Source organism: Berghia stephanieae, chromosome 2 (genome assembly GCF_034508935.2).
Source record: "Berghia stephanieae isolate SIO BIC M18660-M18661 chromosome 2, UCSD_Bste_1.3, whole genome shotgun sequence".
NCBI classification, from domain to species: domain Eukaryota; kingdom Metazoa; phylum Mollusca; class Gastropoda; order Nudibranchia; family Aeolidiidae; genus Berghia; species Berghia stephanieae.
The window spans coordinates 3,091,770-3,111,769 of NC_088361.1; the positions used below are offsets into that span (position 1 = coordinate 3,091,770).

The window sequence follows — 20,000 nt, forward strand, 5'->3', positions numbered from 1 at the left end:
GCTACTTGTCACCGAATAGACGACATGGTCTATTAGCTGGACCATTATCAACGGAAATTAGGCATGATTTTTTAAAAGTGGGGAAAAAGATATAATGGAAAAAACCCCTTTGCCTTTCCCACCAAGGATGTAAAACCGATAGAGCGAGAATGGTCGCAATGATTTGCCTGTAGTTATAAAACTTTAAACAGTGAGAATCCAGATTTTGTTAAAAAGTGAAATGAGAGCGATGGGTGATTGTCATTATGGCATCCGTGATTCTAAAATTTTTTACATTTTTTTTTTTTTTAATTTTAAATGGGGTTTTTTTGCTTTAAAGTTTTCTTTGCTCCATGCCACTTGCCCCTCTCTTCCCCAAAAAAATGGAAACGGAGCGCCTTTGGTATCAAAGATTTTTTTTTAAAGTATTCCTTTCGCCCTAAGGGGGTTTGGAGCATTTTTGCTTTCTATGACGCTAAAAGGACAGTTGTTTTATCGTTGTGCACTTTCTGTAAAACTCTATTAGGCACAGCCATCTAATTGCATTTTATGATGACGGTACAAAAAAAATTTAAAGGGGAAAAAACCCTAAGCGAACCAGGCCAGGATCAAAACCGGTCCTTTTGCTGGTGAGGCGAGTGTCCCCAGTATGAAGACTTTCCCCCCCCCCCCCCCTTTTATATAGTATTGGGGGGGGGTTTGTGGTCCCAAAAATGGTGTACCCAAAGCTCTTGGCGCTTTTAAATTATTTGTGTTGGAGTGAAAGGTTTCTAGAATGTGGTCTAGTGATATGCACTCGTTTTCGGATCAAAAGGTCATGGGTTCGAGGCTAGTTCGGCGCTTTAGTTGAGCCCTTGGAAAAGACTTTTCCCAATTATCTCACCGTACTCAGGTGTAAAATGAGTACCCGACCGTTAAAAAAAAAAATTGGTTTTTCCCCCTAGCAGTCGTCATGTCTCGTTCTTTATTTGGGACGTGTTGCTGTTGATCAGGGAAACCCCCTTTTTAATATTCGCTATATAAAAATTCATTTTTTAAAAAATAGAATAAATTTTTTCTCAATTAAACGTCGCACCATTCCTTAAAAAAACGGATTGGGGGGTCGTTCTTATTTTTAGACTAAGCATTGTAACGGTACTAAAAGTTCCCCTCTCATAGAAACGGGGCTGGTCTTGAAGTTAAAGACTTGTCATCCCCTTTGAATTCAAAATTTTTTTCCCCGATTGATAAAAGGGTTATGCCATTGCTTGAGTCTTGTTAAACGACTTTTTTCGGTAGTCAACACAAAAACAAAAAATGACGGTTTTTGGGTTTTTAAAGATTTTACTGTCGTACTCTGGGGAAAAAAAACGTATTTTAAAATTTTTGGGCCCGAAAATTCGTCCTTCAAATATCGATCGATTTAAATGACTGTAATATTGGCAAAAACTCGAAACTTGGGACCTCCAAAAACTTTCAAACTTTGGACCTCCCGGGGAGGTCCCAAGTTTGAAGTTTTGTTTGGTTTTTGAGGTTTTGTTGTGTTTTTTTTTGGCCAAGATGAGGGTCAATTAAATCGATCGAGATTTAAATTACAAATTTTCTGGCCACATTTTCAAATACTTGTCTTTCTAGAGTACGGCAGTAAACTGGTTAAGCGGTTAAAAGAAAATACAAATGCTAGAAACAAAATTAATTCTGTTGATATTCTGTAACTTTAAAATTTTGGAACAGTAAACACTCACGTGGTATTTTTAATGAAAATCAATAATTATTTAGGGTTTTTTTTCACTGAACAAACAAAAATTCCTTATTTTTATTATTCAAGGTGTCCAGTGGAGGGGAATTTCCATTACGTCCCTTAGGCGGCCATTATGCGCTTCAAAACTACCTATATTACTCGATCTTACCTAAACTGTAAGAGATAGTTGAGAGTAAAATGTTTCCCAACTGACAACAATGACTATTCTCATTGTCGCTTGACTTTATCACAGAATGAAACAAGTTAACTACCTGGGATAAAGGCCATCCGAATCGTTTTGTCCATTTATAATATAATAAAAATAGCCTACACAGATTGGCTAATGGCCCTGTTAATTAATGTATGGAAGATTTTTAATCTATCCCAAATGGTGGGCGATGTATTTGGAAGAGGATATGGGAAATGAATTTTATTAGTATGTGTTTGTAATAACAGCAATAGCTAATAAGTAGGGCATGCAATTCCTTAGTTTGTAGCTTTAAAATTATGTCCTTGCATTAACAAAGTCTTGCCACGATATATTTCCTAGCGTTCAGTGAAATATGTGCTGTGCTTGGCTATTTTGTTGAAATGATATGTTTTTAAAGTCGATTCCCTCTGTCTGAGTCCCGGTAGCTCAGTTGGTAAAGCATTCACTTCACAAGCAAGGAGACCTGTACAGATCTCAGGTATAGTCGAGGTTTGTTTTGTTTTTTTTTTCCGAACCTCTGCAACCCAGCAGAAGTAGGTAACTAGGTCTATTAAACCTGGTGGAAACATTGCGATAGACTAGCATCCTATGAAAAGGGTAATAAGAAGATGATACTAACGTCCTATGCAAAGGGTAATAAGAAGGTGATACTAGCGTCCTATGCAAAAGGTAATAAGAAGATGATACTAGCGTCCTATGCAAAGGCTACTAAGAAGGTGATAATGCCCTTTTAACGCTATTGGAGCCGACTTTGTAAAACTGTAGAAACTAGCTTAATATAAGTATTAGTAGTATAGAAAGCATATTTTTTTTGTGATTCGTCGTCTTATATTACTGAGTTCTGGGGGAGGGGAGGGGGAATCTAACTTATCATCATTTCGTTCATATTTATTTGCATATGTTACACCTTGGTGTGCTAATGCAGTCTTAGATTCATATTACGATTTATAATAATATTGGGTCGGATGGTTGATTTTGTTTTCAAAGGAAAGTTGCACATATTGTTCTCGTTCCACCGGGATAGGGCGTTAAATTCAGAGGTCCTCTTGCTTAAAAGAGCGTTGTCTGTCCAAAGTGGAGCATAACGGGCTGTACGTCTATCATAATATATTATGTTAAATGTGTGCTGTACTATGAGCATGAGATAAACAACGTTGTAAAGCGCTTGGAGCATAGTGTTTATAGAAAACATTATATTTCATTAACTGAGACTAATTATTTAATTTCCGGTATGATAGTCACCTGAGAATGCTCTGAAAATAACTAATAATGGTCATATTTCTTCAATGCCACCACTTTCAAGAGACTAGATCCTTGTTCGACCATGTTATTAATAGTAAATTTTTTAAAGAATTAACAGCCTCATTTAGCTGATTATTTAGAATGTAAACGGCAACGCCTTGGTGAAACAACTGGCCTTTTTTTAACCATTCTCTTTAGCATAAATAGTTGTTCAGTTTCAAATACTTTGTAATAGAAATATGTTAGGTAATTTTAAGTTTATCGAAAAGGAAAGTATGCATGCTTTTATTCTTAATGCTGAAGACTTATATAGCGCTATAACTCCGAGATACCAGACTCTAAGCGCTTAAATTACAAATTACTTTGGCTGAAACATACTCATATTCTTTATCCAATTCCATGTGTGCAACTAGAAATCGGAATGAGCGGTGAGGTTTTGGTCATTCACAACATTAGTCGTCACTGTGGAGATGTCTACGAGTGCTCTGCCTCCAATGGGGTCCCTCCTGCTGTCAGTCGTTTTATCACAGTCAACGTCCATTGTGAGTACTTTTTTAAAACTAACACGTGTTCGATTGATTCTATGCTTGCAAAGAAGTTGATTTCCTGTGTTCCTAAACTATTAAATCCAATTTCTGAGGCACAATCTGCACTCATTGATTTGTAAACATATGATTTTCATAAGTATTCTACATGATTAGATGGACATAAAGGGTGCTATCATAAACAATGACTTAGATCATATATTATTATATACCTATAGTTAGGGGGGGGGCGATTTTACCATATCATGATAACAAAAAACAGATAACGAAGCATCCGTATCGTCCTTTGTAAAAGAAAAACAAACGAGTCCGGGAAATAGCCATCCACGAAGTGATCTGATTTCATTATTTAAAAAAAAAAAAGATTTTAACGCCTTATGACATCTTTAACACAAATGTCAAATCTTTGAATTCAATTCTCCCGATGGTGTAAAAAGGTCATTTTTTATTAGAAATAAGATGAGTATAATAAAAGTATTCTTGTACTCTTGCGTTTGAAATTCCGAATTCGTTCCCAAGGTCTCTATAATATAATATAATATTGCTATTCTTTATTATGGCAAAAGAAGGAAAAAATGATCGATATAATGCATTGCCCCTAAAGCAATAGAGCATCCATTGTTGCTTATATTCTGAGCAGTGCTCAATGCCTTTTCAAATCCAAATAATACCATAGACATGTTTCTCCTAATTATGATGCCTAGGCTTCTTGATGATCTCAATGAACACATACTGCATTCAAATATGACATGAAAAAGATCCAGCCATTAAATATCCACAAATTACATGAAAAATGAAAAATAAATATGAAAGGAGGGTTTTTTGAGAATCCGTCCAACTCAAAATTAATCAAAATCGCTACCCCATTTCCGACGCTATAAATTCTGCCTTGGTCGGTTAGATTTAATAGATCAGTTTATGTGGATATTGTGATTAAATACATCATTTAGATAGCTGTCTAAAATGAATTGCGCAGACAACTGGACACGTGATTTTCCCAACTGTGGTTTTTTGTTCTGTTTTAGTTCCCCCGGAAGTGACCCTGCCCAATTCAAGGATGGGTCAGATTCTTGGAAAGGAAACGATTCTGGAGTGCCAGGTTACTGCTAACCCCCAAGGAGGTGCCGTTTGGAGAAAAAACGGAATGGAGATGAAAAATTTGGTGAGTTATTTCTTTTCTAATATAATTTCATTTTAAAATTTATATTGAATTGAATCTTATCAATCCATAAGTCACGCTATAGGAATCTGTCAGAGCATGATTTTTTTAAAAGTTATACATCAGTTACGGGATAGATATTATAATAAATTAAGCTAAAATTCTTGTACGGTTGTCACTAAATTTACTTATTTTAAAGAAAACAAAGTACATGTTTTTCTCGAATTTTAAACGAATACTCGTTGTTTTTCAAAGTCTCTCCGTTTTTTAAAATAAACATCCTTGTTTGTGGAATAGCGATAAAAATTAAATAAGATGTATCGAGAATATACCAACTGTTAGAAATCAAGGTATTACATTCACAAATCTCATCGACACTTTTTTTTATACGGTTGGCATTAATTTGATACATTTATGTGCACGACATAAAACCGTCTTCAATGTAACCTGTAATAAGTCATAGTGACAATGAAACAAGACCAAGAATAAGAATAAACAAGAATCAAAACATCGATATTAATATTTTGCCAAATGATTTTGATAAAATTATTATCTACCCCTCTCACCAGAGTGGCAAGTTCCGAATTGAGATGTACCGTGAAGACTCTATATCAGTGTCCATCAGTCTGCGAATCTCCTTCTTGGAACAGTCGGACTACGGTGTTTACACGTGTGAGGCTTACAACCAGCTGGGAAGAGACGCGGGTACAATGGTGCTTTACGGTATGCCAAATTTAAATCCTAAATATTATTTCTTATCATGCTACAGACTTGACAGTTTTTTAAAGTTGTATTCATATTCAGATAAGTAATGGATATTGAAGTGGCCGGGTGATTAAGCCGGACAGTCGCCCAGAAGGTCCCGGGTTCGAGCCATTCTTTAGGCACTTTCATTTTTTTTCTTAGGCAAAATTATTAACCCCCAATTTGTTCAATTTGGACAGCAAGAGTGATTCCTGTTGATATCAGACGTTTGTTTGATGCAGTGTCTATATTTCTTAATGGAATGCCTAGGCGGCGGCGTCTCGGGGATTTTTATAGGCGCTTTTTAGCTTTAATTCCCTTTCATACAATGGTTCTCGATTTAATCTTTATACTTGTTCAACCAGAGTACAAAATACCAGAAGTATGGACAACTACTACCACAACTACTAGAAAGCCGGCCATGACATTGCCGGTTATCCCGCCTTACAAGACTCGTATCATTCATCCACCACCGCGACAAACGTCCATCCATCACAAACAGCAGCATCGTCATCAGCACCACAAGACCTTGAGCAAAAATGGACAACAGTACCATCGTGAATCTAACTCTGTTGTGGTGAAAGACGGACGCGACAAAATGTCTAACTACGGCCCAACAGATGAAAGGCTCCAGTCTGGATACAAAGAAGGAAAAACGGGAGGTGGGTCAAAAAGGAATTCTATTTAACACTTAAAAGATCAAAAGCTAGGAGTTATACAGGGGGCTGTTTTCTTATCATGACCCGACAATTTACAACAACAACAAAATTCTTCTAACTTTTTTCTTTTTTTTTTGGGGGGGGGGGGGGGGGGGGGTGGGAGGGGGTTGTTTGTTTGTTTAATCCTCTTCGGGCCTTGAGGCACATAGGGCATCTACCAGACATCTCCATTTTTTGCGATCGGCTGCTTTTGCGGTGGCTGTATTCCAGGACAGGCCTGCTTCCTTTAATTCTTTCTCCATGGTCCTTCGCCAGGTTTCTTTGGGTCTTCCCCGCTTTCTCTTCCCATCTGCTGTCCAGTACAAGGCTGTCTTGGGAAGTGACCCTTTTTCCATTCTGGCCACATGACTCAGCCAACGCCATCTTCTTTTTATTTGGCTATCAATGCTAGTGCAGTCAGCTTTCTTTAATAGATCTACTGTTCTTATTTTTGTCGGCCAAAATAAATTAAAAATTCTTTTTAAACACTTGTTCTGAAAGGCTTCTAGTTTCTGTATTAAGAAAAAGCAACAAAAAGCTTCTTTAGTTGGTCTTTAACTTTGAAAGTGTGCACTTCGGTTATAAACAAGTTACCATAATATTAATTTTGTGAACAAAGACAACTGTTGTGCTCGCAGAAGGTGGGATAATCACAGGTCAATTTTGTACAATACTTGACTGTCAAAGTTGCACAAACTTAGGAAAGCTTATTTTGATTAAACTTGATCCAATGACGCCAGCTCATATGTTGAGTCATTTTCATTTTTATTCCCTTCAATTTTGATGCCCTCACTTTTTAATAACTCTCCTATATTTGTTTATTTGCTCTGCCAATATATAAAACATGATTAAAGTCATGTTAATTTGACTCCTTTTTTTTCCCTCTTTTGCTTTCATGTCTACAGAATCATTGACAGGTGGCAACACAGGTGAAGCCTCTACAAGGACTTCGGCAACAACAAACTTCATCCTCGCCTTGGTTACCTTGCTATTTACACAACTCTAGATCAATGTTCTTCCTGTTTAATGTTTCGGTTTTATAACATTCTACCACTTGATTGATTTTTAAAAACTCGACGTTTCATTGAAATGACAGAGATCAGAATTGCTTGATTGTGACGTCACCTGATGAAAAATAAAGTAAATCACTTGCTGATTAAACTAAAATAAACTATTGCGTTGTGCTACAGTTTACAAAAATACAATATTATTTTGTACATGTATATATGTAGGTAATTGTGGTAAATGTCGAAAATTAATCACATTATTTGCAATAAATGGGGAAAAAACGTTAAAAATAAATAAACAAAAACAGTTCAGACATAATTTTCTTGGAGACAATAAAACGTCCCTTTCAAATTGTGTTGTTTCTTGATATTGGAAAGATTTAAATTAATATAGTATCTAGACTTTTATGGCTTTCAGTTGGATTAGATTGGTTTCGGTTGTTTTGTTTTTTAATATTAATGAATTCTGAATGCAAAATTGACAGGTAAAATACTATTTTTGAAAAGTGATTAAGAGACACAATGGTTAAGCTATCATCTTTACAACATTACATAAACATCATTCCATTAACATCTTCATTCCTACAAGTTTAAATAGAGATGAGATTACTATCACATATTGTGCTCGAAATTGACTTAAACTATAGATACAATTTATCAATTTTACTTTAAATACGTTGAAAAACAAGAATGTGATTTGCCCATTGTATTCATCACGCTTCTTTGTTTGATTATGACAACTACTTCTCATAGCATGAAGTAAATTATAACACAGGCATGCGCTTTTGGGCTCAAAGTACTCTGTTTATTGAAGGATAAATGCCCAATAAACATGTACACGTAAATTGTCTGATAATGTTCTAAATGGAAAAACACCAGGACTTTTTAAAAATGCTGAACAGCATGCAGCCAACGCTATAGTATGGTTTCAAATATTTGAAAATGATAGAAATGCTGAGAGCGGCTATGCCAGTCTGAATGTTAAAAATCATGAGTTTTAAAAAGATATGAACGATTGGTTATCGAGATTCCTACATATTATAGTGACATTGAAAAAAGGGTAATTAGTCGAGTGAAATATAATGAATCTTGAAGTTGAGTTTAATAAAGGTATGACGTACTACAGAAAAATCGCTCTTTATGTAGTTAACTATAAAATTTATATCACTTAGACAAACAAGGAGTATATCTATGCACTTTGACCATAGATTATTATTTATAATATCGGCTTTTCGGTGAAAATGCGGAAAGTGGCCTCAATTACCTAAAGATTGAAGAATAAATAATTGAACTTCTTTCATGCATTTTGTTCCAATGATAAAGAAGGGGAAGGATCTAAGGTCATGTGCACTTATTTTAAGGTCTGCTAACTCTAATTGTTATGGGATCATTGTTGTGATGAAAATACTATCAAACCAACGCAAATGATTGTCCATTACAATAATACTAAATCAAGCCCAGAATTGCGTGACATGTTTGAGTGCTTTCTCCTTTATTATAATATTTATGATAAGATACATGAGTGGAATAGAGAGAAAGGGAGGGAGAGAGAGAGAGAGAGAGAGAGAGAGAGAGAGAGAGCCTTTGCGGAATGAGAGAGTGAGAGAAAGTTTTAAAAAGGGGAGGAGAGCGAAGTGTGAGTGAGAAAGTTATACCACCATTGTAACCATTGTATCATCATCATCATCATCATCATCATCATCATCATCATCATCATCATCATCATCATCATCATCATCATCATCGTCGTTATCATCATTTCTCCTCTTCACGTTATCATCATCCTCTTTGCCACAACAAAGTTATAACTCAATTCAATTCTCATAAACTTCAACAAAAGGTGTGTCTCCATATTCTCATCCATATTTCATTTTTTTTTATCGCCATCATCATCAATGTTGTCGTTGTCTTAATCGCCGTTGACATCATCATTTTTATCATCAATAATTACAAAGCTTGTCATTATTAAGTTTCCGTGCATCATTGTCTACATTCGTATAATATACGAAATTATAAACATGGGCAATAGTAATAATCTTACCATTCACTACCGCCACCACCACCATCATCATCATCATCATCATCATCATCATCATCATCATCACCAGCATCATCATCATCATCATCATCATCATCATCATAATCATCATCATCATCATCATCATTATCATCATCATAATCATCATCATCATCACCATCATCATCATCATCATCATCTCATCATCATAATCATCATCATCATCACACCATCATCATCATCATCATCATCATCATCATCATCATCATCATCATCTTATCATCATCATATCATCATCATCACATCATCATCATCATCACCTCATCATCATCATCATCATCATCATCATCCATCATCATCATCATCATCATCACCACATCATCATCGTATCATCATCAATCACCATCATCATCATCATCATCATCATAATCATCCATCACACCACACCATCATCATCATCATCATCATCATCATCATCATCATCATCATTATCATCACCACCACCACCACCACCATCATCATCACTACCACCATCATCGCTGTATTTTGTGATTTCTTAGATAAAACTAAAATTGGCTCCAGTGTAAAATTTGAATATATATCCAATTTTTGTTGGATTACTTCAATGTACCACCTGTCAATTCTCTCATGCCATTATTGATAACGCTAGTATTGGTGTATATGATACCATCGTATTTACTCTTGTTCTTGCTGTTATTATTATTAGTTATAACGTTATTGCTGACATTGTTTGTATTGTTGATAATAAGGATGTCGTTGTCGTTGGTTTTATTGTTGTTATTGTCGTTATTGTCACAATGGGAAATAAATGTTCTTGTCGTTACATTTGTTTTTGCTGTTTATATTATCATTTTCACAATGTACAATTTCATTTTGACAATGTACAATTTTCCAGTCGTGTATTTGGTACAACAGAAACAGCATCGTCACAAAGATGATGGCAGAAAAGAACTGGGCCGCTTTAGGTGACAGAAGATAAAATAACTTCTCTGTCATCTGTCTGGATTTTAAGCGATATATTAATGGGTTTTTTTTTTTTTTTTTTTTTTGTTAAAATATGAAGAAGGGTTTTAATCCCAAAACGATCCCAAAACGTTCCCAAAACGTATTTGATTTTTTTTTTTTAAGCCATCGGATTCATTTTTCTTCACGGCCTTTAGACCATTGTGTTATAAATTGTCAGAACTGAAATAAATGTCAACTAATTTCTCTAGGGATTTGTCAGAACTCTGGGAGGTGGTCAGTTATAATAACTATGTCACAAAGGTCAACGTTACGTGTGAATGGGATGTTTAACATTACTACATTAAGAAAGTTCTGCCCGCCACTATTTGGTAAGGTTGTTTTTTTATTTCTAAACTAAACCAAAAACTGCTTTTAAAATGACATCAAAAGTATTAAAATTTACCATTCCCTACGTCATTACATTGGCAAACAGAGATTCAACATATATGTGACCCTTCGCCTCAAAACGGTATCATGACGGAATGATTTATATGCTAAATATAACCTTTATAGTCAATATTAACACGTCTTTTAATTTTGTGTTTTTTGTTTTGTTTTTGTTGTTGTTGTTTCTGATGTTAAATTTTTGTTTTATTGACCATATCAAATAATAAAATGTCTCGATAGTCACATTAACTTTAAAATCCATTTTTTAAATCTGGTTTACACCGACATAAAACCATTTTGTGGCGATGGAGCACATATAAGACGAAGTTGACTGCTGAGTTTTGTAGTGAAGATAGTTATAATATTGATTGATCCTTGTCGCAGATAATAATTGAAACATTGATGTGTACAACATTACATTATACTCCATTTGTTTTATTATGCCACCTCCTGTTTTATGTCCCTGCTCTGATTCCGATATGAATTATTGCCGTTACTCACAATTTAAAGTGTTTTCACACATGGATCATAGTAGGATGTTATAGTTTTAGCTGCAGATATAATTTGGGGATGGCGAGAAATGTCATCGTTATTAGTAATTTCTCGTGACAATAAAATAGATTAAGCCCTTTTAGATAAAAAGTTTATCATTGCATCAAATTCCGTTTTAGATAACAAATAAAAACTTTGAAAAAGTTGCAAACGAAATACTAATGTATACTACATTGTTATTCTTCATGTCGTAATAGTATAAAAGAATCGATTTAATCTTTCGTTTTTATGTAATTATATTGATTATTAGCTTCAAATTGTGGTAGGAAAATTGTGTATTTAGATTGTACTGTGATAAATTATAATTCAAAACAAATTCCAAATGATAGCGCAAAGAATTGTATAATCTACAAGTATTAATAATGATGTATAATTTGTCAAAATCCGACGCTTTATACAATGCATAACTAATACGTCGGTGGAATGAGCGATAATAATATGATGAAGTCACCACGGCTTTAAAACTAATTTATTCACCGGGGTTTGATGCTCACGCCACATGTCTCTCTCTCTCTCTCTCTCTCTCTCTCTCTCTCTCTCTCTCTCTCTCTCTCTTTATTTCTTTCTTACTTTATTTCTTTCTTACTCTCTCTCTCTCTCTCTCCCTCTCTCTCTCTCTCTTTCTTTCTTTTTTCTTTCTTTACTCTACTCTTCTCTCTCTCTCTCTCTCTCTCTCTCTCTCTCTCTCTCTCTCTCTCTCTCTTCGTTTCTCTTACTGCTCCTACATTGAAAATGTCATGTTGTGTTGTTGACTTTTGTTTGTTTGTTTATTTGTTTGGGTTTTTTATAACGTTTTGGAGGCATTTTAACCTGTTTGAATTTGTTTGGAATTTTTTGTTGGAATTTTTTTATCGAGAGGAAGGGTATTCAGTGGGTGGCGGGGGGGGGGGGAGGGGTTGGTCTTATTTTGTTTTGTTTTTGTTTTTTGTTTTTTTGTTTTATTGGTTCTTTGGGGGGGGGTATTGTTTTGTTTTTGTTTTTGTTTTTGTTTTTTTTTTATGATTTGGGTTTGTTTTGTTTGTTTGTTTTTTAATATAAATTTTCTTTTGAGTATTTTTCTAAACATGAATTTTCATATCAATCATTGGCTGCATCGAATATGACTTGTTTAAAAGATCCCTCGTCCTGTTCAAACCATAATACATTACACGACAAGGTGGATGTCCAAGGAAACATAGAGTTAAAGTAGATGAGAGAAATCCACTAAGTGTTTTTCGTGTTCTCCATTCTAAAACTCTTATTTTTATTTCTATTTTCATTTTTTCTTTAACTTTCTTTTTCAATTTTTGATGGAGGGTCATTAAATGTGTGGCTTCTTTCAATTTTCAAACAAAAAGATTTTGAATAAATGATCGCAAACAACATTAAGGTGCTGGTTGCTTCTCCACTCAATAATGAACGTAAAAAAAACGTTATCCATTTATTATTTTCCATTATTTATCAGGTTGGTGTTTATGTTCAGCAGCAATACAAATTGTCATTCTTTTATACCAATACCAAAAATGTCTGGCTACTTATACCTCAACTAAATTGTTCAAAAATACCAAAAGGTTTACATTTTTCATCATATTATGCTCACCCACCATTCAAAAAATTGTTTCAAGTCAATACCAAAATGGCTAAAACGTCTTCTTCAACTGTCTAATCTTTTGTACTTAAATCTTTGACTTATGTATATGTATGTATTCACCCATTTCAGATTATTACATTAGATGATTAAAAATCTTTTTCCTTTGTCATGATGAAATGATGACCATAAGGCAACATTCCACAAAGGACATGAAGAACCAAAATGATCGATATTGATATATTATTGGGGGGGGGGGGGGAGGGTTGGTTGTTACTTATGGAGGTGAACAATTTTTAGCGGGCAGACTAGTTGATTATATACTCCAGTTACTAGGTTAGTAATTGTTTGATGTATTAGCCTGTAAATGTGCACTGCACTACTTTTTTCTTTTCTTTTTTTTTTTTTTTTTTTTTTTTTTCTTTTTTTTTTTTTTGCATGACTAGATTTATCAATGTAACAACATAAAGTTGTTTTATATTTTTAAACCAGGCTTTGAATTTAACTTTTTTTTTCAAATTCCATTTTCTTTCTTTTGAAACGACAAATCATTATTTTTTTTTTCTTTGGGGGGTCGGGGGGGGGGGGTGTTAGTAAAATGTAAGCTGTGAAAGCTTTAAAAATAGTACATGACATCGATTGATCAACCAAATTTTTTTTGTCTGCACATTTCAATTTCAGGTTCACTCATTATCAATGATGACAGGAAAATGTGGTCTCATTTTGACAACCGGCATTTGCAGTGTTATATTGAATTGAAATGTTGACAGTACACTTATTTAAAGTGAATCAATTAAAAACCGCTCAGATTCTTGTGGGTTTTTTAATATGGGTTTTGTTAGTTGTTTTGCTAGAAGATGTGTACAATTCGAAAAGCTATATCTAGTCCTTTGTCTGTGAATTTGTTAGGAATTAAGAATGACGCTGATGTTTTTGGTGTTTTACGACAAAGAATATTCTAATCCGTCGATATTCCTTCAGGCTAATGATGTTTTCGAATGTGCTGTAGACTTGCACTTTCGGTGCTTTTGTGTTTTGACTGTTTTGTGTGATTGTAGATTGGCAAAAGCTTCTTAACTAGTGGTTTTATTTGCCCTCCTCCTCCCCCCCCAACGCCCTCTCCTATTTTCACTTGCTTCTTAAAATAAATTTCAAAGTTTATTTTGTGTTTAAATCCATTGATTCTTTATAATGTCAAGGATGAGTTTTTTCTCAATCTCGATTTTGGAATGCACGTTAGGTGGTCCGGAAGAATTTGTCAGTTTTGATTCCTATCGATATTGTTGCGGCTTTTTTTTTTTAAAGCAAATGATAAACTTTGTCGTCAGTAAAAGAAGAATGCTTTATCCAGGCATGTCCTCTTTAAGTCGGCTCCTTTTCATTTTTTTACAACAATGGTTTGTATTTGTGCCGCTGCTGTTCGGTTCTGTCCTAACCTGTTCTTGTGAATCCTTCTCGTTTTGATTGGTTCTCAAATAAACGATTTGGCCTTGAGTATTATTGTGGTCAAGATATCATATCATTACGCGTCAAAATATATATTTTAGGCAAAACAAAATGCGTGTGAGGAATTAAAATTTCTTGAACGGCCGTGTTATTTTTTTAAAGGATAATAGGGATATCAAATAGATACTTGTTTTCCCATATAATATTATAAAAATTTCCAATATTAGTCGAATCAGGTTTTCCCAAAAACTAAAGTGGAAAAATACAACGTGATTTTAAAATATGAATTGACAGGTATGGGAGATAAATTTGTTAATTTTAAGAAGTCAGAGTGGGATAATAGGTAGATAATGGATTGAACCCAAATTTCCTATTCTTTGCAATGAAATAAATGTTTATCATCATACTCCCCCGATATATCAGTGGTCTGAGACGATGAGATATTTATAAGATAGAACTACACACTAGATAGATACACTTGGCTGTTTTCATTGATTAAGTCAGTTTTTGATTTGATTACTCCTTTGCTGATTTTCAATTTTACATATTTGTATTAATTTAGTTTTTTTAATGAATGTGTTTCTTTGTCTTTTTGTTTTTGTTTGGTGTTTTTCTCTTTTGTCTTGTTTTGTATTTGTTTTTTATTTTTTATTTTTTTTTTATATATTTTTGAGGGGGTGGGTTTTTTGGGGGCTTTTTTAGTATTATTATTTATTTGGGGGGGGGGGGGGGAATTTGGGGGAGTTTTTTGTTTGTTTTGTTTTTGTCTTGTTTTTTTTTTTTGGGGGGGGGGGGGTTGCTTGCTTGTTTTTCTATTGGGTTTTTTTTTAAGTATTTTGGTTGGAGGGGTTTGTTGGTTTCATTTAAACAATATTGATTATAATATTCTATATTCTTTTTTGTATCAAAGTTATATTTTATATAGACGGTGATATGGGTGAATACTTTGTTTTTTGGTTTATCTCAATTGGTAAGTATATGTTTTGTTTTACTTTTCAATGATGATTTTGAATCGTACTCTTCATGGTGATGAAATTAAAACATTCATAACAATTACTTATTTAACTTATGAGTTAGTTCTTCCTTCTAGGCAATAATATATTTTTAAATTCCCTTTATTCATCCCCATGGGGAAATTTGTCTTTAGGGTCTATTCCAAGGGAAGACTGAAATAACCCAGGCGTCCACCGCAGTGTAGCACCGCAAAGTGAACTAGGGAGATGTGACTTGCTCAAGGCCTCACATCGCGGCGGTTGAATCGAGCTCAGTACCTTTTGGGTAAGAAGCAAAGACCGCACCGCTGAGCCACGCTGTCCTATAATACTTTGATGTCATTTATTATTATGGCCAGAAAATTTTAATCTTCTTTATCAACGGTTTTGACTGACCAGCTAAACTATGTGAGTGAACCCAAGGGCTCTGCCCATAGATAACCCAGGCCCTCCTAGTAGTCTGTGGCTCTGCCTGAGGGTAGGAACGTCTTTCCCTTCTGCGTGCACGGAGACTGGGACGGCAGAGAATGCAGATGACCCATCAGACTGGACAATGCATTCAATAGCGGAACAGCAGACTATAATAATATGGCACACAAGGGGCGCATCTAGACGGGTAGAAGATTAGCGCCGACCGTCGTGGAAGAGATTGGAACCTCACAATGTATTTCCATAGTATAGATAGTATGCGTTTGACTTAGGAGTTCACAACATTGCCATCCGGAAGTACGAGTATAACGGACCAACACACAAAACTATGTGTAACCATGATCGTTTATAGTCAGGTTAATACAGTTTAGTGAGAATTACTCATAAACGCGGATGGCAAAAAAAACATAACAAAGACCTGAGTGACGTCATCTTCGAACTATCTATAGAAATGGACAGGGACATGGTTATTAGGCGGTACTATCATTTTTTTCAGACAAAGTCAACGTCGTTAATGGCCAGGTACTCATTTTTTTAAAAGAATAAGGTGAGAGAATGTTAGTTAAGAGTGTTTTACAAGAACTCAAATATGCGCTGCTCAGAATGAATGGAGCTCGAACTCAGGACCTCCTGCTCCAAAGGCGAGTGTCATACCACAAGATCACAAAGCCGCACAATATTATTATCTTGTTACATTGTTCTGAACTCTTTGCAGCCTAATAATTCGTTGAGGCTGTTCAAACAGTTGTTACACCCATCAAGTTGATCAACTCGGGAGCAGGCACTCACTGGTATCAGATAAAATGTGAAAAGGTGTGTATGAAACAGTGCCAAACAAAGTAGTGAAAGAAAAATGCAAGAAAGATAATCAGCATACTTCGACTGGGGGGATCGAACCTCAGACCTTTTGATTACAAGTCATTTGATTGATTTTTATATGGGGGGGGGGTGACTTTTTTTTCTTGTATTTACCCAATTTGTCTCTCTGCCTTGTTATGCGCTGTTTTATAACCATCATTTCAGAATGTTACCAATCAAGTGGAAGGAGTTAATGTTTTAGATAGCCAAGGCATTGGTTGTCTCTGTAGATTCTAATTTTATCAATTATGACCTTATAGATAGTATGCGCTTGGCTAAGAAGCTCATAACATTGCCATCCGGAAGTATAACGAACCAACACACAAAACTGTGTGTATCCATGAACGTTTATAGTCAGGTTAATACAGTTCAGTGAGCATTTCTCATAAACGCGGATGGCAAAAAACAAAAACAAAGACCTGAGTGACGTCATCTTCGAACTATCTATAAGCCCTTTTCAATCAAATGATGAAAATTCCATTAAGGAAGAAAATAAAATCTGACTTTCACACGGTGCATTATGCACTAAATTTGGTCAAAACACTTTAAAAAGGGGTCTAAGTCAACAACAGCATGGAACATGTAAAAAGAGACATCCAGCATGTGACATTGTTTCAATTTCTTTTACTCAAAAACAATACTGTTGCAAGCTAGGTATTTATTTTTACACCAGAACTTAGAACATAGCGAGAGAAAAATGAGTAAAGTGCCTTTTCCAAGGGCTCAATCAGCTCAGAAGACGAATATCCTAAAACACAGAGGATCGTATGGTTGATGCTGTCTTTTAAGTTTTTCTTAATAAAGGTTTTCATTTGCTTTATGAATTTCATTCAGGGTGGGGTTATTTTGTGTCTATAGGTACAATAGCTCTCATTTGCCTCTTCTATCACATGATTTTCAAGCTTGTTTTTTAAAAGAATGTCTTCAAAATGTTCTATCCATCCGTTCCTCCAGTCTTCGCTGTTGGTTGTGATTTTATCTTCTTTGTCTTTTATTGTAACACATGGTCTGGGCTTCCCTTTGATTGGTTCCATTTTCAGTCGAGGTCTCTTTTTTTCCCAGTCAATCCAACGGTGACTGGGTAAATTTAATGAGTCTCTCTCTCTCTCTCTCTCTCTCTCTCTCTCTCTCTCTCTCTCTCTCTCTCTCTCTCTCTCTCTCTCTCATCTCGCAGAACGCACTTTGCGATAGATGATCGTTCAATACAAAGAATAGCAAGAAATTGTTACTGTCAGATTACTGGGATAAACTCCATTGCCTCCATTCGCATTTACTTTTCTTTTGCTCAAAAGGGTGTTACCATGAAATCATCGCAAAATTATCTCTTTTATCATCATAATAATTCCATGTTAGAAAATAAATACTTAGACTAAAGTTAAAGACAAAAAAAAAACAAACAATAATACGCATCTCCTTTCTGTAAAAGTCGATAAAGGTAAAACCATTCCGACAGTTTCAAATTGCCTTGTACCGGATACAAATGGGATCTCTGGCCATTTCTTAATTGCACACCGACACTGCAAGGCTTCTGACGGAAATTGTCGCTTCCATTTGAGTAATGGAACAAGAGTGGCCGAAACGCCAACTATACAGGCATTTTCGACTCTTTTTAAGAGACTTCCGCTTTCTTTCTTTTTTCAGATCTAATTCTGCCAAGTCCTGAAACAAATTTTAACTAGCTTCGTGTCATTAAATTGACTGGCAAGGGCAATGAAATAGTCTCCGGACCAAAACGAGTAAAATATCGGATCAATACGAAGAAAGTGAGAGTTGAAATGAATAAGTAAGAGAACACGAGGATCAACATGTAATTATTTGTCAAGACTAAGTTTAATAGGGAAGCAGCTCAGTTCATACTCAGAAAGAATCAAGATTGTGTCAGTCTTTATAAAAATAGATTAGTGATGGACATAATGTGAAAAAAAAAAAGAAATGCAACGGTGACTTAAGATTTCAGCATCAGATAAATAACAGAGAGTCAAAGCTCTACCAACAAAAGTAACAACAACAACAAAAACATACAAGCATGTGATCACAGGGACAATGATGATGATGATGATGATGATGATGATGATGATGATGATGATGATGATGATGATGATGATGAGCATGTACATGATAATGATGATAACGATGATCATGATGGGTATAATTTTCTTCTTCTTCTTCTTCTTCTTCTTCTTCTTCTTCTTCTTCTTCTTCTTCTTCTTCTTCTTCTTCTGCTTCTCCTTCTTCTTCTTCTTCTTCTTCTTCTTCCTCTTCTTTCTTCTCTTCTTCTTCTTCTTCTTCTTCTTCTCCTCCTCCTCCTCCTTCCTCCTCTCTCCTCTCTCTCCTCTTCTTCTTCTTCTTCTCTTCTTCTTCTTCTCTTCTTCTTTTTCTTCTTCTTCTCCTCCTCCTCCTCCTCCTCCTCCTCTCCTCCTCCTCCTCCTCCTCTCTCCTCCTCCTTTTCTTTTCTTCTTTTATTATTATTATTATTATTATTATTATTATTATTATTATTATTATTATTATTTATCATTTTATTATTATTATTATTATTATTATTATTATTATTATTATTATTATTATTATTATTATTATTATTATTGTTATTATCATCATCATCATTATTATTATTAGTATATTTTTATTATTATTATTATTATTATTATTATATATTATTATTATTATTATTATTATTATTATTATTATTATTATTATTATTATTATTTAAAATAGTTACAGTCAATTTTATTGTTTGATATTGATTTGTTATACCTTGATTATTCAAACTTCATGAGAATTATAGCTTTTAAGTTTAATATACAAAAAACTATTGGTGTGATGATTGCAGTCACACAGGTTGGGTTGTTTTGTTGATGTTTTTTTGTTTTGTTTTTTTTTCTTTTTTTTTGGTTGTTTTTTTTTTCTTTTCTTTTTTTTGGGGGGGGGGGGGGGGGGGTTGTTTTTAAACTTTAAATTGCTTTTTAAAGAAGAGGAGTATGTGGTAGATGGATGCTGACAAGGAAAAGAAGAAAAAATATGAGATGGAGGGGAATGAGCGAGTAAAAGTGGAGAGTGAAAGGAAGAGGGAGTGGGAGAATGGAGATGAATAGTATTAGAGAGAGGGTAATGGTGAGGAGGATTAAAATAAATGTATGAATGGTGTGGTAAGTAGGGTGATCATCGTTGTGTTGAGGCGATGTAGAATGGGGGTACATGGCAGAAATTCTGTGATTGACAATGGGTACATTGAGGAAGACTTCAATAATCAGTGTTAGAATAGTTTTAGACAGGTAGGGTCATCATTTTATCGATGCATTTATAAGGAGAGACACTATATCTGGCCTAGTGTTACAAAGCTTGATTGTAACTTTGTGTCGGTTTGTTTGTTTTTACGTTGAGTATCATTTTTGTCTTTGGGAATTTTAGTTGTCTTTTT

At 34.7% G+C, this 20,000-nt stretch overlaps 1 protein-coding gene across 1 annotated transcript in view; it reads left to right on the forward strand.

Moving 5' to 3' along the window:
- The window catches only part of LOC144964169 (opioid-binding protein/cell adhesion molecule homolog), a 109,543-nt gene extending 101,835 nt beyond the window's left edge, over positions 1-7,708 (forward strand). Inside the window, exons 5-9 of the mRNA XM_078898126.1 lie at positions 3,566-3,694; positions 4,723-4,859; positions 5,426-5,579; positions 5,966-6,262; positions 7,204-7,708. Of these exons, the coding sequence (XP_078754252.1) occupies positions 3,566-3,694; positions 4,723-4,859; positions 5,426-5,579; positions 5,966-6,262; positions 7,204-7,304 (818 nt within the window). The 3' untranslated portion in view covers positions 7,305-7,708. The remainder of the gene's footprint in view (positions 1-3,565; positions 3,695-4,722; positions 4,860-5,425; positions 5,580-5,965; positions 6,263-7,203) is intronic.
- Positions 7,709-20,000: the final 12,292 nt, after the last annotated feature.